Below are 25884 nucleotides of genomic sequence, written 5' to 3' on the forward strand. Positions count from 1 at the left end.
TCTCCTCTGTGTGAAGTTTTTGATATTTAAGAAAAGACTTTTCAAGGGGAAAATTATTTACATATTCAGAACGTGAAAATAGTTTCTTTTCTTTATCAGTTTGATTTTTAATGCTTATTTTGTGACTTTGATTTTCCTCAGGGGTCAGTAATGAATCAGAAGACAGGACCTGTTTCAAAGGATCAGATGGTTGATCTTTGCTGTGAAGGCATGATGGTATATCTGGAGTAATTGCATTCACTTCAATTGTATCCTGTGTAATTTCAAGATAATCTGATTTAAAAATTGAAGATGTCAGCTGTCCCCCTGATCTCCTGGTACAGTCATCTGCAAAGAATAAAACCAATTATTATTTTTGAAAAAAATCCTTGAAATTTATATTTATTAACATTTCTACTTAATCTCTTTAAATATTCAAGTTATGATAAAAAAGTTTAATTAATCACCAAGACAATGACATTTCAGTCTGATAGAAAACCTCATAGCATGAATCAGTAGAGCGCGGTGTTCGACTGTTTGTTCATTCTGCCTCCCAAATGTAGGTGAATATAATAACAATAAAAACTTGTATTCATCTCACAAATAACAAGCCCCACTCAGTTACATCATTTGCCAGAAGAAAAACAAAGGTTTCCACATTATTAGTAATAACAATAATAATAATAATCTTTATTTATATAGCGCCAACATATTCCGCAGCGCTTTACAGTTTAACAGTTTCAAAACACAAGTCATAAGTAACAACGTTAACAATACAATAATTAAAGCAAAATAAGACGACCCTGCTCGTGAGAGCTTACAATCTACAATGAGGTGGGGGCAGTGGCATAGCGTGGGGGGGGGGGGGAGGTCCGCCCCAGGCGGCACGTGTGTGGGGGCGGCGCGGCAGCAGCAGCAATTCATCTCTGTGGGAGAAGCGCAGAGGCGCAGTGCAGCGGCGGGCAGTGAGCGATCACAGCAGCTCCGCTGCCTGCAAGAGGGAATAGCAGGAGCGGAGCTGCAAGGGTCTGTCCTGCTTCCTGCCTGGAGGCCGCGCTTCCTGTTTAACACAGAGGAGCTCCGCTGAATGACGTCATCATTCAGTGGCCGCTGCTGTGTGAGCGAGGAAGCACGGGCGATGCTGTGGACAGGTGAGAGGTGAGAGGTGGTGTCTGTGTATGTCTGTGTGTGTGTGTGTTTGTGTGTGTGTGTGTGTGTGTGTGTGTATATGTCTGTGTGTGTGTCTGTAGGTTAGCCTGGCCCTGGAGGAGATGGGGACATGAGAAGACCGTGATGGGGAGAGAATGCCATGATGCCTGGGATGACGGGAGAAGGCCATGAGGGGGTAATGGGAAAAGGCCATGAGGGGGTAATGGGAGAAGGCCATGATGGGGGTAATGGGAGAAAGCCTTGAGGGAGTAATGGGAGAAGGCCATGTGGGGGTAATGGGAGAAGGCCATGTGGGGGTAATGGGAGAAGGCCATGTGGGGGTAATGGGAGAAGGCCATGTGGGGGTAATGGGAGAAGGCCATGATGGGGGTAATGAGAGGAGGCCATGATGGGGGTATTGGGAGAAGGCCTTGAGGGGGTAATCGGAGAAGGTCTTGAGGGGGTAATGGGAGAAGGCCATGTGGGGGTAATGGGAGAAGGCCATGATGGAGGTAATGAGAGAAGGCCATGATGGAGGTAATGAGAGAAGGCCATGATGGAGGTAATGAGAGAAGGCCATGATGGAGGTAATGGGAGAAGGCCATGTGGGGGTAATGGGAGAAGGCCATGATGGAGGTAATGAGAGAAGGCCATGATGGGGGTAATGGGAGAAGGCCATGAGGGTGTAATGGGAGAAGGCCTTGAGGGGGTAATGGGAGAAGGCCATGATGGGAGTGATGCAGAGAAGGCAATGATGGGAGTGATGGGGTGATGGAGCAGGCAATGATGGGGGTGATGGAGCAGACAATGATGGGAGTGATGGGGTGATGGAGCAGGCAATGATGGGAGTGATGGGGAGAAGACAATGATGGGGTGATGGAGCAGGCAATGATGGGAGTGATGGGGAGAAGGCAGTGATGGGGTGAAAGAGAAGGCAATGATGGGAGTGATGGGGAGAAGGCAATGATGGGGGTGATGTTTAGGGCAATGATGGGGTGGTGGGGGAGAATGCAATGATGGTAGTGGTGGAAAGGGCAATAAATTGGGGTGGTGGAGGAGGAGGAAATGATGGAGGTGGTGGAATGGGCAATGATGGTAGTGGTGGGGGAGAAAGCAAAGATAGTGGTGGAGGAGAAGAAAATGATAGAGGTGGTGAAGAAGGCAATGATGGGGTGAGGGAGAGGACAATAATGAGATGCGAGGAGAGGAGGACAATGAGGGGTGTGGGGGATTGGGATGGGAGGAAGGGGGACTTATAATGGCCTTAGGAACAGGGGGAGGTGGAGGAAGACATTATCGCTTATGTCTAACACAGTCCCTTAGTATATAGTGTACTCACTATGTCTAACACAGTCCCTTAGTATATAGTGTACTCACTAATTCTGTATAACACCATCCTTAGTTACATAGTTTCCTCTTTTATTATGTATAACACCATCCCTTATTACGTATCATCCTCTCTAGTTATATATGATGCCGTCCCTTATTATATAGCTTCCTCTGCTGTTATGTATAGTGCTGTCTCTTACATAGTGTATTCTTGTTAATTTTGTTATTTACAGTGCCCTCCTTTATTACATAGTCCCCTCTCTTTTTAGATATAAAATGACTGCTGATCGAGGAGCCTGTGACCAAACTACCAGTCCATCAGCTCCTCCATTAGAAAGGAAGCTTTCCCATGCTCCATCAGCCATCATTGCATTATACAGCCAACAAGACAGGACGGTATGTAATAAAAAACAGGGCTCTATATAATCCAATATGTAAGGGACGGTACTGTACATAAGAGAGGGCACTGTGTAAGGGACAGCAATATACATAATAAAGGAGACTATGTAATATATATACCTGCATGTGTGTGTGTGGCTATATAATATCAATATCTATATATATATATATGTAAATATACATACACACACAAACACACGTAGCTTTGATGCCATAAAAGGAGGGGGGCCCGGACACATTTCTTGCACACGGGCCCCAAGCTGTCAGTGTCTGCCAAAATAATTTGTACTTTCTGGGGTTTTTTTCTGTCACATTATTAAAAATTATTATTAAAAAAGCCATTAGGTCTTCATCCAGCATCATCAAGCTAATACATACATATATATATAGAGAACTGCAAGAAGATGAAAGTCTAGAAATTTAGAAATAATAACAGCAGAGTTAGTAGCAGACTAAAAATTAGATCTTTGAGTGTAATGTGGGCTCTTCGGATGCTTCTGAATTATCAACGACCAAAGGGGCGGCAAATTTTTCGACCGCCCCGGGCGCCACAAACAGTTGCTACGCCACTGGGTGGGGGAGATACAAAGTACAGGTGTGTATTTACAATGGTGCATTTACAATGATGGGTCCAGCCATCGTGAGGGATGGATGGAGATAGTGAATGGGCTATTCATGCACACTTATACATAGAGTGAATTTGATTAGTGAACGTGATAGGCCACTCTGAACAAATGTGTTTTGAGGGAACGTCTAAAACTATGCAAATTGAGGATTGGCGCAGCGCAGATGTCCTGGAGTCGGGAGTGGGAGGTACGGATTAGTGCAGAGGTTAGTCGAAAGTCGTTTGCAGAGCGCAGCGGTCGGTTAGGCCGATAGACAGAAATGAGGGAGGAGATGTAGGGGGGTGTCGCACTGTGGAGAACTTTGTGGGTGAGATCAAGTACTTTGAATTGGATCCTATAATGAATGGGCAGCCAATGTAAGGACTGGCGAAGAGCAGACGTGTCTGAGTACCGATTAGCCAGATAGATGACCCTGACTGCTGCATTAAGTATGGACTGGAGAGGGGATAGTCGAGTAACGGGGAGGCCAATTAATAGAGCATTGCAGTAATCCAGGCAGGAATGGGTCAATGCTACAGTGAGGGTTTTTGTTGTTTCCATGGTGAGAAAAGGGCGGATTCTAGAGATGTTCTTTAGGTGTAAGCGGCAAAAGCGGGCAAGAGATTGTATATGGGATTTGAAGGAGAGATTGGTGTCAAACATAACACCCAGACAGCGCGCCTGCTGCCGGGGTGTTATTGTGGTGCCACTCACGGAGAGGGAAATGTCAGACTTAGGGAGGTTAGTAGAGGCGGGAGCAGAAGTAGTTCAGTTTTGGAGAGGTTGAGTTTCAGATAGAAAGTGGACATGATGTTGGAGACCGTGGACAGACAGTCACTGGCGTTCTGTAGTACAGCGGGGGTAAGGTCACGGAATGACGTATATAGTTGTGTGTCATCAGCATAAAGATGGTACTGAAAGCCAAATCTGCTGATAGTCTGTCCAATTGGGGTCATGTAGAGAGAGAAGAGAAGGGGGCCAAGGACTGAGCCCTGAGGTACCCCGACAGCGAGAGGAAGAGGAGATGACGTGGAGCCAGAGATTAAAACACTGGAGGAGCGGTCAGAAAGATAGGAAGAGAACTGTCATGATCCAGGTTGGATGATGACAGTTAAAAGCACATGTAACCTTTTTTTTCCTTAAGCTGCGGGCTTAAGTGTGGTTTTTTGCCCCTGGTGGCCATTGGGATTATTGCACTGTGGTGTCCTTTGTTCTAAGTTTGCCCCCGGTGGTGGTGAGTGTCATTGCACTCTGTTTCTTTAGTTTAGTGCACATGATGATAATGCAGGTGTGATTGCTGGCTCTGCTATAAAAGAGTCACAGGTGTTGCAATCAGCGTTGGTGATAGTATTCATTTCCAACCATCCCTGGTAGAGGAAGGAGCTGGAGAGAGCTCCTTGCAGCATGGTCAGAGCCCTGGTGTGGAAGGAGTCAGAGGGGATTTCCTTGCAGCTCTGACAGAGCTTGGTGGCAGCGTTTCAGGATGAGAGCTGCATTCTGGTGGTGGACTTTGTTGCCAGGAGCTAGGGCAGCAGAGTAAAGCTAAGTGGTGTTTCCCTGTTTGTGCCTTTCCTTTATGTGTGTTTCAGTGCAGTGGTGGGATTAGTCTCTGCACAGGCCATTTCACTAGAGAGGGGTAGGTGCAGGGTGAGCTAGGGTTTAAAGGTATCCTGAGCGGCGCCCGGTGCGGAACCGGCCTAGGGATCGGTAGGAGTGTAGTGACACGGACTCAGGGGAGTGCAGGAGGTCTCCATGTCCCCATTCCCTATCGCAGGGCCCACCATTGTTATTGTTTCCCTGGTGTTTCCCCTTATTATTTAAATTCGCCCTGCTGGAGGCGGTGTATCCGGTTTTACGTGTATTTCTGAAATTCACCTGCTGGAGGCGGTGTATCCGGCTGCACGTCTTATTATTTAAATTCGCCTTACTGGAGGTGGTGTATCCAGGGTCGCGTGTGTCATATAAATTCGCCCTGCTGGAGGCGTTGTGTCCAGTCACACGTAACCATTACAAGAACCAGGAGAGAGCAGTGTTCTTAATGCCTAGTGACTGGAGCCTAGAGAGTAGGAGATGGTGTCAACAGTGTCGAAAGCTGCAGATAGGTCAAGAAGAATGAGCAGGGAGTTGTCACCGTTACGTTTTGCTGTCAGAAGGTCATTGGTCACATTGATGATTGCAGTTTCAGTCGAATGTAGGGGGCGGAAGCCGGACTGTGAAGGGTCTAGAAGGGAGTGATTGGAGAGGTAACGGGTAAGGCGGGAGTAAACTAGGTGCTCCAAAATTTTAGAGATGAAGGGGAGATTCGAGACTGGTCTGTAGTTGTTTGTGCAGGATGGGTCGAGAGTGGGTTTCTTTACTAATGGAGTAACAATGGCGTGTTTGAAGGAGGATGGGAAAATGCCTGAGGAGAGGGAGAGATTAAAGATTGAAATTAGGTGAGTTGTGACGACTGGAGAGAGACTGGAGAGGTGAGGGAATGGGGTCGGTAGTGCATGTGGTCGGACGAGAGGAAGAGAGGAGTCTGGAGACGTCTTCATCTGTGATGGGATCAAATGTGGAAAGTGAGCCAGGGGAGATTGCAGGCAGGGATGGGAGTCACAGCACTTGGTGGTCGGGAGCAGATTACCTGATGGATATTATTAGTGGCTCAAAGGCTCTAGAAAAGTAACATGGCTTCCATAAACCAATTTAGCAATATCCGCTCTCCCAAAGTCACATCTTTCTCTCATTTCTGAGCCTTGTAGTGTGCCCAAACCACATTCAACATCCATGTATTTGGCATTACTATACCGAGAAGAACCCACTTCATTTACGGTGTGTGTCTCCTGGAGCACAATCTGGGCACTATGTGATGGGTAGTAAGATGGCAAATGTGCGATTTTCACTCTCCAACATCCACTCAGTGCTAATTTCCAGAAAGTAAGTATAAGAGTCAGTGATAAGCGGTCATGAAGGAGCGCTTAGGAAGCAACCCAGGGGCAGACAAGGATGTCAGGTCTCCACCGCAGCTCCAGCCGAAAGCCTCCAATGGAGGATAGGAGCAATGAGAAAATGGAAAACGGTATTAGGAGCGCAGGAAAGAGACTCAGACAAGAGATGGGTTTAAACCACAACGCCTTCATCTTGCTTCTTCTTCCACCTGATGAAGACGGATCCTCCGTCGAAACGCGTTGTGGTTTAAACCCATGTTTTGTCTGAGTCTCTTTCCTGCACTCCTAAGACCGTTTTCCATTTTCTCAATTTCCAGAAAGTGGCTGTGAAGTCAAAATAGTCACTACTCCTATAGATTAATTCCATGAGGGTTATAATTTCCAAAATTGAGCCACTTTATTGGGTTTTCTACTGCTCTGGTTTTCTGTTTTGTCATATTAGGACTTCTGAAAATGGTGTGTCACAATTTTTCTGGGATCTGCTCCTGCAACATCTGTTTCTGCCACCACGCGCAGCCTTATTCATTCTGCAGGGGGCGCTGGTCATGCTGGAGATATCGCAACCAGAAACTCTGGATGGCACAGGCTCTGTCCTTCCAATAAGATTAGGTTGCCTGGGACCAGTAGCACCATCCAGTCTAGCAGTATGGGATTGTGTGGTTTCCAACTGAAGTATCGTATTTTTTGGATTATAAGACGCTCCGGATTATAAGATGCAGCCTAAATTTTGAGGAGAAAAACAGGAAAAAAAACTATTTTTAATAAAATGGTGATGCTTTATATAATCCATGTGTCTTAATGCTCACCGAGGGTGGTGGCGGCGAAGTGGGGTCCCAGGGTCGCTGCTGGAGCAGGCAATAGTAGAGCATTGCTGCAGGCCGCAGGCTGAGATGAGGGGGCGTTCCAACATGCGGTGCGCCGCTGCGGATGTCGGGTGCTGCCGCTACACTCTGTCCCCGATGCTGCACGGGGCTCTGCCGACATTTTGTGAAAAGGCCAGAGCCCCCAGCAGCTCTACCATGGTTTCCTGTGCGGTGGACTCCAGGAAAATGGCTGCCGGGAGTGTTGTGAGTTCATTTTCCCCTTCGTCACTGAGGTCTGGTGAACTCCCTATTCTGGTAAAGGAAGGTAATGAGCCTGATTATCAGGCACCTGAGTCTAATGAGGATGACTGGCTGAGTGGAGTCACGGACTGGATATAAGGCTGCCGACGCCCTTCTGCCCTGCGGGTGATTTCTCTGTGGACTTCTAGGACACCAGTCTGATTCCTGCTCCTCTAAAGCTAAGTTTTCTGTTTTGCCTGTTAGCATTTTTGTTTTTTTGTTTTCCTTGCTTTTCTGTATTCTGCCACTCCCTTCTGGGGTGAGCTTTTGACTGTAGCTCTGTCTTCAGAATATTCCTGAGTACTGACATAGCTTTTGACTGTAGCTCTGTCTTCAGAATATTCCTGAGTACTGACATAGCTTTTTTGAAGCCTAGCGTCTTCAGGGCCTTTTTCACTGTCAGTCTGTTGGCTCTTATTTTCATAGGGTTTTTCATGGATTGCAGACAGCAGCCTTCCTGTCCTTTTCTATCTAGTTAGCTTGGGCCCCGTCTTTGCTCAGTCTGTCTTTCTGTCTGTGTTAGTATTTTCATCTTGCTTCACCGTCATTATATGTTGGGGGCTGCCTATTGCTTTGGGGTCTGCTCTGGGGCAGTTTAGATTTCCCCTTTCTTTCTTTAGGCCTATTTAATTCTCCGGCTGTGATCGAGGGGTCTAGGGCATCGTAGGAACCCCCCACGGCTACTGCTAGTTGTGTTGATAGGTTCAGGGGTCTGCAATCCGATAGCTGCCAACTTCTCTGGTTTTCTGGACTTAGCTAGCATTTCTGTTTTTGCCTCCTACGGTGACTCAATCATAACACGGGAGGCAGCGCATGGGCAGATGGAGTTCTTGGCACCAAGATCTCGGGAGATGAGATCACAGTGCTGAAACATCACCACAGACGGCACTTTTGCTCTGGACCTTTAGCCCCTATCAGGACCTTTGTCCTTCTCTGTGCCCTGCCGGATTCGCCTGCATTTCTCATAGCCCTATCTGGGATCTTTGTACTATTCCGCTGTGGCCTCTCCGCTATAATCCATTTTTCTACTTAAGTGAGGTTTGGTAAAGACCCATAACAGGGTCGAAACGTTACCTTGACACTTTATTACTGCTGTGGCGACTTCAATAAATTCATCTATGTTTTGCATTTGAAAAATCATATTTTGAGTGCGGCTGTTTCTTCACTTATATGACTCTAACTGGACTAGCTCCAGGTTCAGCCTGCACCTGCCCTACACTTATCAGAGTGCACACCATTTATCTATAAATTGCACTCATTTATGGTGGACCACTGGAGCTACTATGAGTCCTGACCTCAAGAGCAGAAAAGTATTACTGCTCCCCATTTCAGCAAAGATTCTGCAGTAATCTGAATTCCTTAGGATTGAAAACATTGTAATTTATGACGTGGAGTGAATCCATGAAGTCAGGGCTCGAGCCATGCCAACACATCTCCTGCAGGCGGGAATAAATGTATATTACAGCCATCAGCCAAACACAGCTTAGAGATATATCATGGCACAGGTGTAATATGTTTATGTAGTTTCTCGCGACCCTCTTTGAAGTTAGTCCATCAAAAAAGAAAGCAGCACACCATGTTAGTTTTCAATAAAGTGCTTTTTTAATAGCCCATATGGCTATGTGCCCATGCAGCAACGTTTCGGTTCAATGGGTGTGAACCTTTTCAAGCATTGAACTTAGTAATTTTTAAATTAATAAGTCAGGATAAAGGGAAACTCTGTTGTTATTGTACAGAAATTCACACTTGGCCTCACTGCACATTTAATGTTAGTGATCATAAAAGAGAAGTTTGGCCAGAAAGACTGGACCTGGTCTTGTAGGAACCATATGAGACATTCAACCGCACAGAAGGGAGAGAAGGTAGATTCCTCCAATAAGATATCAGGGATCTAGGAAGCCAACAGCATCATTACCCTCCACTTTCACTTACAGGCCCATAATAATATTTTTCTTCAAGTGATTTTCTAACTTGTCAGAACATTCTACGTACGCTGTAATTTGGCTTTTTAGCTTATAGATCCGGGCAAGTAATGGTCAGCGTCTTTTAATCCCAGGTCGTCAGTGGATCCTCCATGTTGTAATTTCTATAGAAAAGGGCATTCAATGACCAACGTCATTTGAAATGTTTTGTGTGGAGGAAAATGTGGTCTAGCGGCAAAATGGTGATCAAACAATTGTGATACGGCCGGACTACACCACCGATAAAGCTGCCATAGCCAGTGACTAAGAAGAATCTCTACAAATTTCAAAAACTGACCGTCACATCCAAGCATAAGCATAGTGTGAACAGGTGCTTATCCTAGCGTCACCAACTCATATACATTCAAGCAAAAAAGGAAGCACACTGTAGCGCCAAACCATGCAAACATGAAAAATGAATAATGAATTCCATTGCTGCATTAGAAGTATGAAAAATTGAGAAAGTTTAGCGCATAAAATGGCCAAGTTATGTGTACCTGGAAGCCACGTTAAGGCATTTCTCGTTTTCCAGGTCCCTATTCTCAGGGCCGCCATCAGGGCATGACAGCCCTTACAGGTGTATGGGGCCCGGTGATTATGGGGGCCCGGTGCCCAAGCACGCTGGCAGCCCAGTCCACAATCTGGCCCTGGGCTGGGCCCTCCCTACATTTTCTTCAGCCTCAGCCAGCCTGATGACCCAGTGCAGTGCACAGCGCCTGCTGGGCCCCTCCTCCCCCGGTGCACCATGGTCTAGCACCGCCACCTCACGTAAAATCACATGCTGCTCTGCTTCACTTCCTCATTCCGGAGCAGAGCGGTGTGCGCGTGCTACGTGGGACTGGGAGCGGTGGCAGAAGACGGTGGACGGTGGTGGCGGGATGGCTAGACGAGGCAGATGTCAGGCAGAATCGAGGTGGTGGTGAGTGAGCAGGATAAGGTGCATAGCCTGTCTTTGTCCTGTCTGTCTCTCTCACTCCGTGGGGTTGCGCTGATGATGGGGGAGCCAGGGGCTCGGCTGATGATGGGCGTCTGGGGGAGCCAGCCCAGGGGCCCGGCTGATGATTGGGGTCTGGAGGAGCCAGGGGCCCGACTGATGATGGTGGTCTGGGGGAGCCATGGGTCCAGCTGATGATGGGGGTCTGGGGGAGCCAGGGGACCAGCTGATGATGGGGGTCTGGGGGAGCCAGAGGCCCGGCTGATGATGGGGGGAGCCAGGAGGCCCGGCTGATGATGGGGGTCTGGGGGAGCCAGGGGCCCAGCTGATGATGGGGGTCTGGGGGAGCCAGGGGCCTGGCTGATGGTGGGGGTCTGGGGGAGCCAGGGACCTGGCTGATGATGGGGGTCTGGGGGAGCCAGAGGCCCGACTGATGATGGGGGGAGCCACGGGGCCCGGCTGATGATGGGGGTCTGGGGGAGCCAGGGGCCCGGCTGATGATGGGGGTCTGGGGGAGCCAGGGGATCTGGGGGAGCCAGGGGGCCCGGCTGATGATGGGGTGAGCCAGGGCCAGGGGCTGATTATGGGGTGAGCCAGGGCCAGGGGCTAATGATGGGGGAGCCAGGGAGCCCAGCTGATGATGGGGTGAGCCAGGGGGCTGACAATGGGGGAGCCAGGGCCTGATGATGGGGGAGCCAGGGGGCCGGCTGATGATGGGGGTCTGGGGAAGCCAGGGCCAGGGGCTGATGATGGGGGAGCCAGGGGGCTGATTATGGGGTGAGTCAGGTGGCCGATGATGGGGTGAGCCAGGGGGCTGATGATGGGGTGAGTGAGTGGGCTGTTAATGGGGTGAGCCAGGGGGCTGATGATGGGGTGAGCCAGGGAGCTGATGATGGGGTGAGCCAGGGAGCTGATGATGGGGTGAGCCAGGGGGCTGATGATGGGGTGAGCCAGGGCCCAGGGGGACAAATCTCCAGCGTCCATGATTAGTAGGCACATTGTTGACTGTCTCCACCTGCAGCTCAGCCCATAGTTCTATCCTTTTAGTCAGCACAGACTGTGCTGCACAGTACCAGCATGTTGACTGTCTCCACCTGCAGCTCAGCCGTAGTCCTATCCTTTTAGGCAGCACAGATTGTGCTGCACAGTACCAGCATGTTGACTGTCTCCATCTGCAGCTCAGCTTTTGTCCTATCCTTTTAGTCAGATATGATGGTGACAGATGGGGCAGGATGGGGAGATCATATGGGGCAGAATGGATACTCATGAGGGCAGGATGGGAGAATATATGGCTGAAGCCAGGAATGAGACACACGGGCGGCCGGGATGGGGGATATTATTACCTTAGGGGCTAATTAAGGGATATTATTACTGCAGTGATGTATATATTTTATTTTTTGAGTATACTGTTTTAAATCGGGGGCACTCCTGTTACTGTGCACAGGAACACTATGTCGCCTTTTTTTCTTCATGTGGTGTAATGTAGAAGTTGGGAAAAAAATAAGTAATGTGTTCTGCAAGCGGCGCTCTAGATAACTGTGTTATTTCCTGCAGAGATGAGTCCTGGCTGGAAGACGTGATGGCGGTCTGTGCTGGATGAAAGATGAAAAGCAAGGATGAAGGACTTCACCTAGAGACATCACTAGTGAGTTAGTGTGTTACCTATACACTGATAATATACACTGTATACTATATACAGCGCTCCTGTGTATAATGTCATTTATGACTGTATTAGGCTGGTTCACATTAGCGTTTGGAGGCGCAGCGAACGCTCGCCGTAAAGCTCCGCCTCCTGCCGCGCCTCCTCCGGTCAGCTTCACCTATGGGTGCATGATGCTGCATGCGACCTGCGTACCCTATCTTTACCATTGTGTACACAGGCCGTGCGCAGGTATGCTTTTTCCGCCGCATGCGTCCTTTTGATGGTGCAGCGACCTGCGACAAACGCAACGTATTGCATTTTGGTGTGAATGCCGCACCGTCAAAAGGATGCATGTGGCGGCAAAAGAATACCTGCCAATGCCTGTGTACCTAATGCTAAAGATAGGGTACATAGGTAGCTTGCAACGTCATGTGCCCATAGGCGGAGCTGACCGGAGGAGGTGTGGCAGAGGCGGAGCTTCACGGCATGCGTCTGCTGCGTCTCGAAACGCTAATGTGAAACTAGCCTTACCTGTACACAGACACTGCATACTAAGTACAGATCTCCTGTGTAAAATGGCACTTATGGTGATAGTATTGTGTTTTTTTATTACTGATCAGTATTGTAGTATTCATTCACTATGTGGTGGTAATATATGGTCTGGACATGGTGTTGTGGGATTTGTCCCTTGTATGTGCTATTATTAGGTCACTTTGTGGTGGTAATATGTGGTCTGGTCATGGTGTGGTGGTATTTGTTCCTTGTATGTGATATTATTCGGTCACTGTGGTGGTAATATGTGGTCTGGTCATGGTGTGGTGGTATTTGTTCCTTGTATGTGATATTATTGGTCATTTTAAAATTTAAAAATAAATAAAAATATACCTAAATTGTATTGCATGTTTTAACAAATATTTAATAGGATAGAGTAGAGTAGAGCTCGGCCAAAAGTGTCTACCGTGTTATGGCGGCGGCTTAAAAAATCTTTTGGCCCAAACAAAAGCTGCTGGCTATATGTGTGATCTGGTGATGAGAACTGTTAATGTGTGATTGGTGAGAAGTGGAGTTTTTCCAAGAGAGAACAGTGGGACTATGGACAGTTTGAGCGGTGGAGGTGGGGCTAGGGTGGAGCCTGGGCAGAGTCTCAAGGGTGTCCCGAAAATTTTGCCAGTATGGGGCCCCGAAATACCTAGTGGCAGCCCTGCCTATTCTATGCCAATCCTCACTAAGACTGTAGTCTCCATCTGAATGAGAGCCTATGAAAAATCCTCTGTTAGGACTGAAGTCTATATCTCTGTGGAGGGGAAATGGCCCTGGTCTGATTAAAAAAACCTGCAGCTAACAGGTGGAGTGCTCAGTCAGAACGTAAATGAATACACATTTCAAAAACTGACCGTCACATCCAAGCATAAGCATAGTGTGAACAGGTGCTTAACCTAGAGTCACCAACTCCCATTCAGATGCAGATTACAGTCTTAGTGTGCTAAACTTTCTCAATTTTTCATACTTCTAATGCAGCAATGCAATTCATTATTCATTTTTCATGTTTGCATGGTTTGGCGCTACAGTGTGCTTCCTTTTTTGCTTGAATAAGAAGCATCTCTGACTTGTCTATATTTAGTGGTCAGTACTCACCTGACCGGTTATAAGTAGTAATCTTCTCTTTACATCGCTCTTCACCCTTCACATATGTCTCTGTAGTATTAATATGGGTCAGGTTTTCATCCTAAAAGAAATATTGTAAAAGTCACAGACAGATGGAGAAGTCACATCTATGATCAGCTCTAATCCTGCCATCTCCACCGTTCTCATTACACAAGTATAAAACATATAATACTGGTGGATAAAACAAGACTGAGCACAAGACCTTCACAGCCATCTACACATCATAGGGGAGATCTCATGACACTTTCTCTCCATCTACCTGATGATCCAGAGGAGCACTGGGATCTTCTTGCTTACAGTCCTGTGGAAGAAGAGGATGGGGACATCTCTCTGGTGTTGTCATCTTACTGGATAGAACTGAAGGAAACACATACAGGGACTGAATTCATTCTTTACATACAGATAATTATAGGTCAAGTGTATTTAGTCCTGACTATTACCTGGTGATGTGAGGGGCTGGGGAACCTCCATCATGACGTCCTTGTACATATGTTTGTGTCCTTCTAAATACTCCCACTCCTCAATGGAGAAATAGACGGCGACATCCTGACACCTTATGGGAACCTGACACATAAAATGATACCGTCATCCCCCCGATCCCTTCATAGCGTTACTGTATAATGTCCCAGTAGTGTCACCTCTCCAGTCAGCAGCTCAATCATCTTGTAGGTGAGTTCTAGGATCTTCTGTTCATTGATGTCACCATGGATCAGTGGGAGAGGTGGAGGCTCCGTGATTGGGTTCAAGGGTCTTCCCCCTCCCTCAGACACAGGGCCCTGACAGCGGTCACTAGAGGTCTTCTTCACTACTGTGTAATCCTGGTTATGGAAAGACACATTAATAAATCTCACTACAGACATTTCCAGAGTCCTCACCTCTCCAGTTCTGTCCATCTGTTATTCCCATAGATAAGAATGATGTAATGTGACGTCATCAGAATCTCTCACCTCTCCAGTAAGCCGGAAGAGGATCTCTAGGGTGAGGTGTAATATTCTCTCCGCCATCTTGTCTCTGTCCATATCCATCCTTGATGGGTAAATCAGGAAAATTCTCTTATGTAGAAGATCTTCACTGAGAGGATCCGATATTGTAGAGACCTGAATGAAAAGATGAGCCGACGTAACATCATAAAAATCCTGTGTAATAATACAATTACTGGAGATAGTAAGGTAAACATATGAGGAGATTTATTATTTTACAGTATTTAGTTTTCTTCTTTACATCTACTAATAAAACCTATATATTTAGGCCACTGACAACAAGCAGTTTCTTCCTCGGAGCCAGCAACTGAATACGTTTCTCATAGACTCTTTGTTACGGACGGCGAAACGCACTGAATAATGAATAATAGAAAATGCGTTTGCCGCCCGGGGTCCACTGTGCAGAGGTGTTACACTGCTGCTAGGTAATGGCAGATGCTCAGCATCGCGGTATAACGCACGCGGGTTGAATGTCACCCGGTGTGCGCTGGGCGTACTCTGTTAATTTACAGAGGCGCCAAAGCATTAAACATAAGTGCCGAGCCTGTTGAACTCACAGGTATCAGAGGAATGCACGCACAGGGTCAGCGTCCGTCTAGACCTACCGTGCATGCGACGTCGCAACCGCGGACGCCAACAAGTGCTGCTGACTGCAGCGCGGTGACAGACACAGTCGCTGTACGACAATGCCCAGGAGGCAAACTGTCGGACGCTAGTACCGTGGATGATATGCACTGTGGCCTGTAGCATGCCACTGACTGGCGCTGACTCTATCACTAGTTCCCTATCCACACACGTAATATCAGAGGGAGAGGAATCTTAATGAGTTATTCGCAGTTTCATGCATCCATCATCATTCACACAGGCAGAAACTAGAGTCTATACTAGCGCATGGCTGAGCGGCCATGCAAACCTTTTATAGCCGGGACCTTCTGGAAGCTTCCAGATCCCTGAGATGGACCAATCAGATCTGGAGAAGGACCTGAGCATGTGACTCCCGATCTGCAATGGGAGATCGTCTCGTGAGCATGCCCAGTAGAGCGACGGAGGGACTTAGCCTCTGGAGTGGCTTCAGGTGGCAGCAACAGCCAAACCCACAGAGCTGGTCTGAGCAGAGCGTCTAGCACGACGGGACTGCTGAGCAGGCTCCTCTGCGGTCGATGGAGAATGGGAGACCGCTGAATGTGAGGCTCTGGATCCCTGTTGTGCAGTTGCAGGAACCCGACGCCTAACACTCATCTTCCATAACGCTAAAGCCCCTGTCTCACATAGCGAGATTTTGTGAGGCAACAGCAACCTGGCCAGCGATCTCGCTCCATGTGACACGCAGCGGCGACCACCCCCCCCCCACTGGATATCGCTGATCATGCTCAAAAGTCCTGGGCTATTTTTTCATCGTCAGCGTTCCGCTGGCCAGGAGGCATCGCTGTGTTTGACGCCGACAAGCGACCTCGTTGGCGATGCAGAACTCAGGGACGCAGGCGGGAATTATCAGAAAAGCTGCTGTGTGACAAGGTACCAATGACCGCCGAGGTCGTTATACAGATCGCCGGATCGTTGCTACGTCGATAAAGAGATCTGCCTGTTTGGCAGCTTACTAGCGACCATGTAGCTGTAGTAATCACAGGTACGCAGGATGCAGTGATGAGACGGGAGTCGGAGTGAACTTAGAATGTAACTTTTATATATATATTTATATCTATAAGGGCTATCTTGAGTAACCGTCAAGCTAACAACAGTTATCCTCGCAGGGATCAGAACAATAATACACAGGTAACACAATCATGACTACCTGGTCAAAACGGGTAACTATGGGGCCGCGGTATGGCCGACTACGGTTCCAGAAACTTCAGGTTATCAACTACAACGTGTTACTTATCCTCCTCTGACATTCGGCAGAATGGTGGTCGGTGTCTCTTCGGCGTCTCAGTCGCTGGGCCCAGCCGACGAGGATCTGACGCAGGCTTCTGGTGTTCCTACGCCCAAGTGGAGTGTGGGCACAACAGGCCCCTGAGGAGTTCCTCTGCGTTGCGCCTCCCGGCGGAGGCGGGATGGCGATGGCCGGAGCCCGGGGTGTGTAGCCCGCAACTGCAGGCTGGGGCCAGGCAGCGGCGGCCGCAGGTAGTAGCAGGCAGGACGCAGGCTGGAGTCGGGCACTAGAGGCCACGGGTGGCAGCAGGCAGGCCTCATCCGTGGGCTGGAGGTGGGCAGTGATGGCCACGAGTGGCAGCGGGTAGGCCGCAGCCAGGGGCTGGAGTCAGGCTGTGGCGGCCGCGGGAAGCGCAGTCGTGCAGTCAGTGTCCCTCTGCTGGACGGCTTGGTGCCATCTCCTTCCTGTCTGTGGTGAGTCTCTCTCCAGTCCCTCTAGTCGCTGCTCACTCCTTCTAGCTCTGGCTCTCTCTGGCGCCCTCTAGTCTTCCTGCTCCTTCTCTCCCGCTCCGTCGAGCCCCCTGCTGGCGTCCTCAGCCCCTTTTATATCTGCTCTGCCCCCACTCCTTCCAGAACCCTCTCCTGTCCGTCCTCTAATCATGTCTCCCAGAAACAGTCTCCCTTGGGACCTTGGTGACAGTCCCCTTGGTTCCGGTCCGCTTACACAGCAGGGACTCTTCCTCCCACACTCCCCCATCCTGTATGCTCGCCAGTCCTTGGGCGAGGGCTCAGAGGGACCTGGGCCAGCTTTTTGATGTGAAAGTCTTTTCTGCCACATGAACTAGTCCTCTTCGTAGCGTTCGGGTGGTTTGCTTGCCTGCTGTGGACTGCCTGGAGCATCGTGGTTCGACTGTGATGGAGTCCTCTGGGTGGTGGATGATGGTGGATTGGCTAGAGTTGCTGGGGTATCGATTTTTGAAGTGTCTGTTTGTACCGCGGGAAGGTCTTCCTCATCGTGCTCATTCCATACTGCTGGAGGAGGTTCTGGGACCTGAGGAGGGGCCTCGGGTTGTGCTGGGTCAGTGGAAGTACAGGGTCGTAACATGTTACAGTGTACGGTACGGGTAGAGTGGTCTCCTTTTTCAGATTGTATTTCATACACTGGCCCATCTGGGCTTATAGGGACTTTCTTCCCAGCGGTGTCCCAATTTGTTTTGAGGGCGCTGATCTCGTACGAGTACACGGTCTCCTGCTTGGAATTCGGTGGGTTGGGACGGGGTCTTCCCCAGGTGTTCCAGGTCTTGAAGTTTTGTATGGATGATTCGGGGCAGGGTTTGCAGCTGATACCGGTGATTCCGGACCCACGAGGAGACTCCCGTCCATGGTTGTTCCTCCTCCGGGTTTAACTTTACCTCAGTGATTCCTTTGCCTTCCTGACCAAATAGCAGCGAGTACAGGGGTAGCCGGTTGTTACAGAACCTCCCAGCACACTGAATCGGTGATGTATGCCCTTAATGCAGCAACCGACCGGCTGCGACCCCCTGGGCAGAGGTAAACAAGATATCACACTTCTGACCTCCCCCCACCTTTGTAAATCCCCCGGCTATTGTAATGTACGTCTGGCATCTTAATTGGAGCCTGTTATCTACTGGCCGGACACACATTGATTGTCCTGCCCTCTGTATGTACAGTGGGGAAAAAAAGTATTTAGTCAGTCAGCAATAGTGCAAGTTCCACCACTTAAAAAGATGAGAGGCGTCTGTAATTTACATCATAGGTAGACCTCAACTATGGGAGACAAACTGAAAAAAAAAAATCCAGAAAATCACATTGTCTGTTTTTTTTTCATTTTATTTGCATATTATGGTGGAAAATAAGTATTTGGTCAGAAACAAGCAATCAAGATTTCTGGCTCTCACAGACCTGTAACTTCTTCTTTAAGAGTCTCCTCTTTCCTCCACTCATTACCTGTAGTAATGGCACCTGTTTAAACTTGTTATCAGTATAAAAAGACACCTGTGCACACCCTCAAACAGTCTGACTCCAAACTCCACTATGGTGAAGACCAAAGAGCTGTCAAAGGACACCAGAAACAAAATTGTAGCCCTGCACCAGGCTGGGAAGACTGAATCTGCAATAGCCAATCAGCTTGGAGTGAAGAAATCAACTGTGGGAGCAATAATTAGAAAATGGAAGACATACAAGACCACTGATAATCTCCCTCGATCTGGTGCTCCACGCAAAATCCCACCCCGTGGGGTCAGAATGATCACAAGAACGGTGAGCAAAAATCCCAGAACCACGCGGGGGGACCTAGTGAATGAACTGTAGAGAGCTGGGACCAATGTAACAAGGCCTACCATAAGTAACACACTACGCCACCATGGACTCAGATCCTGCAGTGCCAGACGTGTCCCACTGCTTAAGCCTGTACATGTCCGGGCCCGTCTGAAGTTTGCCAGAGAGCATTTGGATGATCAAGAGGAGTTTTGGGAGAATGTCCTATGGTCTGATGAAACCAAACTGGAACTGTTTGGTAGAAACACAACTTGTCGTGTTTGGAGGAAAAAGAATACTGAGTTGCATCCATCAAACACCATACCTACTGTAAAGCATGGTGGTGGAAACATCATGCTTTGGGGCTGTTTCTCTGCAAAGGGGCCAGGACGACTGATCCGGGTACATGAAAGAATGAATGGGGCCATGTATCGTGAGATTTTGAGTGCAAACCTCCTTCTATGAGCAAGGGCATTGAAGATGAAATGTGGCTGGGTCTTTCAACATGACAATGATCCAAAGCACACCGCCAGGGCAACGAAGGAGTGGCTTCGTAAGAAGCATTTCAAGGTCCTGGAGTGGCCTAGCCAGTCTCCAGATCTCAACCCTATAGAAAACCTTTGGAGGGAGTTGAAAGTCCGTGTTGCCAAGCGAAAAGCCAAAAACATCACTGCTCTAGAGGAGATCTGCATGGAGGAATGGGCCAACATACCAACAACAGTGTGTGGCAACCTTGTGAAGACTTACAGAAAATGTTTGACCTCTGTCATTGCCAACAAAGGATATATCACAAAGTATTGAGATGAAATTTTGTTTCTGACCAAATACTTATTTTCCACCATAATATGCAAATAAAATGAAAAAAAACACAGACAATGTGATTTTCTGGATTTTTTTTTCTCAGTTTGTCTCCCATAGTTGAGGTCTACCTATGATGTAAATTACAGACGCCTCTCATCTTTTTAAGTGGTGGAACTTGCACTATTGCTGACTGACTAAATACTTTTTTTCCCCACTGTATATATATTCTGAGAACGATGAGTAAAATGTTGTCACACTGGAAATACAAGGAGTAGCAGTGATCTTTTATATGTTCCCACGTTACAAAGCCTTTCGAACCAGCGTCCTTCATTCAGAAGTGAGGAAAAGCAGAGTGGACCTCCTGAAACACGGGGTGGTAATGCATGAGGTATTACAGCACAGAAGAACCCGTTACACTGGTGGCAGCAGAGGGATATGATACCCGGTCTATAGGAGTAAAAGACTGAATGGAAAACAACTACCAGAAGTTAAGGAGGAATACATTAAAAGACCTGGTGGAAGCTCGAGGATTAATCGCCAGCAACAAAACAAAAGCGGATTTGATAGCTGCCATCATGGAACACGATAGTGCAGTGCCTCCCAATGTGAACGTGGAAGAGACTGAATTCCAGAGGGAGGTAAAGAGCAGACTGGCGTTCTATGGCCCAAACCCTGCAGTACAGATCGTACGAGAGGTAATGGCGAATGTGTGTACTGATCTGAAGGAAAAGATGGCAGAGCGGACCAGGATAGAGCTAGCCAAGATGGGGATGGCACAGCGGACCAAAATAGAGCTAGCCAAGACAGAGCTAGCCAAGATGGAGATGACAGAGCGGAGGGAGGAGAGTCAGTGAGCAGGGAGAGCTCTGGCCTCCGCCCAGGTACCATCAGCAGTAAGCCACAAAAAAATCCAGTATATTGCCTTCCGACAGTTGGGGGAGGCAGAGGAAGACATTGATGGCTTTCTGCAGGACTTTGAGCGGCATTGTGCCCTTCATCAAGTGAAGCCGGAGGATTGGGTTCAGGTTCTGGCCAGCAAGCTGACAGGCCAGGCAGCGGACGCCTATCGAACGGTACCTGATGAGAACTGTATGGACTATGAGCGGGTCAAAGAAATGATCTTGGCCCGGTATGCGCTGACACCAGAGGCATACCACCAAAAGTTCCGCGAACTTATAAAACAGGTAACAGATACCCACGCTGAATGGGCCTGTAAGCTACGGCAGTCACTGCTACAGTGGGTACAAGGGAGCCAAGCAACCACTAAGGAGGACATCCTTCAGCTCTTCTTGTTAGAGCGATTCTTTACTGGACTAAACTCCGAGAAACAAGAATGGCTTCGGGACAGACGGCCAATGACTCTTGAGGAGGCCGCTCGTCTGGCCGATGAACATCATGATGCCAGGAGGTCTCAGTTGCCAGGATCAAAGACTGTCACTAGGGGCCCTCCCATGGGTCTGGAGGCCCCTAAACTACAGAAGATTGTCGGGGGGACCAGCTAAAACCCAGGCTTACCAGAGTCCCCCTGGGGTGCGATGCCACACCTGCCATCAGCTGGGCCACCTGCAAAGACAATGTCCCAACCAGACTCTGCGTACCCAGTGGCCAAAGGCAGGAACGGCTACCATCAACCGGGCCGCTGTACACTACAACCAGGGCGAAGCTGACCCGGCATGAAAGAGATGGAGGAAGTGCTGCATGAAGTAGACCCCGTGCAGGCAGCCTGGGCAGATAATCGACAACAGCATCGACAGGCGGTGTGGGTTAATAGGAAATGTATGCAGGGACTAAGAGATTACGGAGCAACTTTGACCCTTGTGAATCCTCATCTCGTCTGGGACCAAGAGAAGACGGACCGGACAGTGGCCGTCCGTGTAGCCGGGGGAGCCATACATCGACTGCCCACTGCCAGGATTCACCTGAACTGGGGAGTCGGGGATGGCATTGTTGAGGTTGGCCTGATGGAGGATTTGCTTGCGGACGTCTTGTTGGGAAATGACATGGGGCCCATGCTGTCTGCATTTTCGGTCGCCCCTCTGGCTGAGACCTATCCTGTGACCACCCGGAGACAAGCGCGAGCTGCGGAGGCGGAATCACACTCAGAGGAGGCTCAGGTAAGACACCCCAGCCCTACACGTATCCCTATAGCCAGACACATTTCTTGGGCCACCCCAGCTGAGTTTAAAAAGGAGGTACTTGAGGATCCCTCACTACAGGGGTATCGTGGGAAGGCACAAGAGGGGAGAGGAGTACTGGAAGGGGAACAGTTTGTATGGCATCAGGGACTCCTCTACCGGGTTACAGAGCAGCGCCACACAGGGACGAGCCCCACTATAAAATGACAGCTAGTAGTTCGCAAGAAGCATAGGCAGGAGCTACTGCGAATCTCTCATGACATACCCTTGGCCGGGCACCTCGGCGTCAGTCGCACCAGGCATCGTCTGACACAAAACTTCTTTTGGCCGGGGGTAACCTATGATGTTCGTCAGTACTGCCAGATCTGTGACAGTTGCCAGCGCATTGGCAAGTGGAGGGATCACTGCAAGGCCAAATTACACCCCCTCCCCATTGTGGAGGAGCCATTTAGCCGAGTAGCGGTCGATCTGATAGGGCCGTTAGCCAAACCCAGTCCGTCAGGGAAAAAGTATATATTGACAGTGGTAGATTAAGCCACACAGTATCCAGAGGCGGTTGCATTACCTAACATACTGGCAGAGACAGTGGCGGCTGCCCTGCTCCAGGTTTTCTCACAGGTTGGATTTCCCCGGGAGGTTATCTCGGACCAGGGTACCCAGTTTACAGCAGAGGTGACCAACTAACTGTGGAAGCTGTGCAGCGTAAAGTCCATTAGAAGCACCCCGTACCACCCGCAAACCAATGGGTTGTGTGAACGTTTTAACGGAACATTAAAACAACTCATTGGGACTTTTACCAGGACCTACAGGGACTGGGAGAAATTCTTACCACACCTCCTGTTTGCCTATCGGGAGGTGCCCAAAGAATCCACGGGGTTCTCCCCGTTCGAACTGTTATACGGGAGGCGGGTAAGGGGACCCCTAGACTTAGTGTGAGAACACTAGGAAGGGGAGGAAACCATAGAAGTAATACCTATTGTGCACTATGTGCTGGAATTCCGGGACCGCCTACAGGAGCTGACTCAGGCTGTAGGTGGGAACATGCAGGCGGCCCAACGGCGCCAGCACGAATGGTACGATCGGAGGGCCAGAGAACGCACCTTTGAGATAGGACAGAAGGTCCTGGTGTTAGAACCAACTAGGCAGAACAAGTTCAAAGATGCATGGCAGGGGCACTACCAGGTAGTTGGGAAAATAGCCGACACCACCTACAATGTCGCCGATTGTGACGACCCCAGTGTTATCCGCATGTTCCAAGTGAATATGCTGAAGCCCTACCGGGAGCGCCCTGAAGAGGTAGTGGCCATCTGTGCACACGAAGCAGAGGATTTAGCAGGACTCCCCTTGCCTGATGTCTTAGGGGAAAGGACTCAGTCTAAAACATGGGACCAGGTACACTTGGGAGAAAACCTAGGGCCCCGGGAGAGACAGCAGGTGGAGGCGTTGCTGAGGCAGCGACAGAGGATGCTTTCAGAGAGACCGGGGTACACCCGCCTGGCACAACACAAGGTTGAGACCCAGGATCAAACCCCTCTGAGACAACACCCTTCCGCGTCCCCGAGTCTGTACGAGAAGGGATGAGACAAGAGATACAAGAGATGTTCCGTTTAGGGGTCATTGAAGAGTCAGATAGTCCCTGGGCATCCCCCGTAGTGTTAGTGCCCAAGAAGGATGGGACTACCCGGTTTTGTGTAGACTATCGCAAGCTAAATGAGAAAACGGTGACGGATGCATATCCCATGCCGCGTGTGGATGAGTTGTTAGACCGGCTGGCGGGAGCAAAGTATTTGACCACCATCAATCTACGCAAAGGCTATTGGCAGATCCCCCTAAGTCCTGACGCTATTTCCAAGTCTGCATTTGTCACCCCGTTCGGCTTATTCCAGTTTCGAGTTATGCCATTCGGGATGAAGAATGCCCCTGCGACCTTCCAGAAGCTGGATGACTGGCTCCTGGATGGTCTCCAGGACTATGCTTGTGCCTACCTGATGACATCACCATCTACAGCGCGACATGGGATGAGCATCTAAATAACCTAGAGGCAATATTGGACAGGATCCACAAGGCCGGAATCACCTTGAACCCCAACAAGTGTCACGTGGGCAAAGCAGAGGTTCAGTATTTAGGACATTGGGTGGGAGGTAGGAAACAGCGACCAGAACCAGCCAAGATTGAGGCCATAGCCAAATGGCCCACCCCACGCACTAAAACCCAGGTCATGGCGTTTCTAGGCACAGCCGGGTATTATAGGAAATTTGTCCCCAATTACAGCAGCGTAGCCAAGCCCCTCACTGATCTGACCCGTAAGAACCTCCCCCGCCAGGTAACCTGGACCCCCGAGTGTGAGGAAGCCTTCCACCAGCTAAAGGACGCCCTCACAAATACCCCGGTATTGACCGCACCCGATCCAACTAAACGTTTCCTTGTTCATAGAATCATAGAATCGTAGAGTTGGAAGGGACCTCCTGGGCCATCTTGTCCAACCCCCTGCTCAAAGCAGGATTCGCTAAATCATCCCAGTCAGATGTCTGTCCAGCCTCTGTTTGAAGACATCCATTGAATGAGAACTTACCACTTCTTGTGGCAGCTTGTTCCACTCATTGATCACTCTGTCAAAAAGTTTTTTCTAATATCTAATCTGTGTCTCCTCCCATTCACTTTCATCCCATTGCTTCTAGTCTTTCCTTGTGCAAATGAGAATAAAGTTGATCCTCCTACAATGTGACAGCCCTTTAGATATTTGTAGACAGCTATTAAGTCTCCTCTCAGTCTTCTCTTTTGCAAACTAAACATTCCCAAATCCTGCAACCTTTCCTCATAAGACAGGGTTTGCAGCACAGGATCTCAGAGGCACACGTACGGTAGCCAGAAACCGGAGTAGTTCAGGATAGTCAGTACAACCGAGCGGACTTACCGTGTACACGTGTGCTCGGCGTCGCAACTGCGCACGCCTGGACAGGCTGCAACCGCAAATATCGCAAGCGCGATGCAGGATGCTAAGCTGCTGGAAGATGGAGCTTGTGCGCGTTGGCGCTAGCGCAGGTGCTGACAGAATACCACTCACTCAGACAGTCATAATAACCGAGGGAAGAGGTTTCTTAATGAGTCAGTCACCAGTCCAAGCATCCGTCACCATACACACAGCAGCAGTATAAAAATACTAGCGCATGGAATAGTGGCCATGCGCACTTTTTATAGCGTACGGGACCTGCCGTAAATCTCCAGAGCCCTGAGCTAAGCCAATGGAATCAGGAGCAGGACCTGAGCACCTGACTCCTGAACTCCAATGGGAGCTCGTCCCATGGGCATGCTCAGAAGCTGGGAAGAAGGACTTAGCCTCTGGAGACAAATGTGAGAACCTGGGTCTCAGCATAGGCATAGAAGGACCCAGATTCCTAACATTACCCCCCCTCCTAGGGCCCCCTCCTTCCTGAACCATCCGATGCACCAACCCGTGCCCGACAGTGGCACAGAGCTCAGACTCGTCAAAAGACGAGCCTGGTGTCCCGGTAGGTGAAACCGAAAACCGGGACACGCGGATGGTATCAGGGGAGGCCAGATCGCCAGGTCTCAAGAGGGACACCCGGGAGACAATGGGAGTGGGAGTTTCAGGAGAAGGCCGCCGTTTAACGGCGGGCGTAGCCACACTCCGTTCGGGAAGGCTATCCCAAGCACATAGGGTGCATGCCCGAATGAACTTTTTTACGTCCCGAGCCCTGTGCGGCCACCAATACGAACCGGCAAGAGACTTCGTGGTCTGCATATAGCCAAAATGGCCGTCCGCTTTGGGCGCGTGTGCCCACGCAAGAACTTTAGACCGCTGGCAAGGAGGGACAAAAGCCTCGCCTACCGACTCTTAGTCAGACCACTGCGGGGCGCTGTCTTCCGGAGAAGCAGCGGATAGATGATGACAACCGCATATGGACTCTTAAGCCGGACATGTCTCAGAAATGGCGTGAAACACTTCCATGGGCTCGGGTGGCGGAACTTCTGGCTCGGGCAGATCCAGAGGCTCAAAAAATTTGGGAGCCGGGGTACCTCTCCGTTTGGAATGAGCTCGCTCCAAACCACGCTCCGAAAAACGGAGGTCAATCCGCGAGGAGATTGATATTAACTCCTCGAGACT

The 25884-nt window shown here is 49.4% G+C and overlaps 1 protein-coding gene across 1 annotated transcript in view; it reads right to left on the bottom strand.

Annotated features, from left to right (window-relative positions):
- Window positions 1-25884, bottom strand: part of LOC141047064 (uncharacterized) — a 149262-nt gene that overhangs the window by 89673 nt on the left and 33705 nt on the right. The window contains exons 2-7 of the mRNA XM_073541994.1: window positions 14644-14793; window positions 14335-14514; window positions 14137-14260; window positions 13956-14053; window positions 13667-13757; window positions 170-327 (exon numbers count right to left, since the gene is read on the bottom strand). Of these exons, the coding sequence (XP_073398095.1) occupies window positions 170-327; window positions 13667-13757; window positions 13956-14053; window positions 14137-14260; window positions 14335-14514; window positions 14644-14793 (801 nt within the window). The remainder of the gene's footprint in view (window positions 1-169; window positions 328-13666; window positions 13758-13955; window positions 14054-14136; window positions 14261-14334; window positions 14515-14643; window positions 14794-25884) is intronic.

The sequence above is a fragment of the Dendrobates tinctorius genome, unplaced genomic scaffold (assembly GCF_039654945.1).
Source record: "Dendrobates tinctorius isolate UK_male_01 unplaced genomic scaffold, ASM3965494v1 ptg000126l, whole genome shotgun sequence".
Lineage (NCBI taxonomy): Eukaryota > Metazoa > Chordata > Amphibia > Anura > Dendrobatidae > Dendrobates > Dendrobates tinctorius.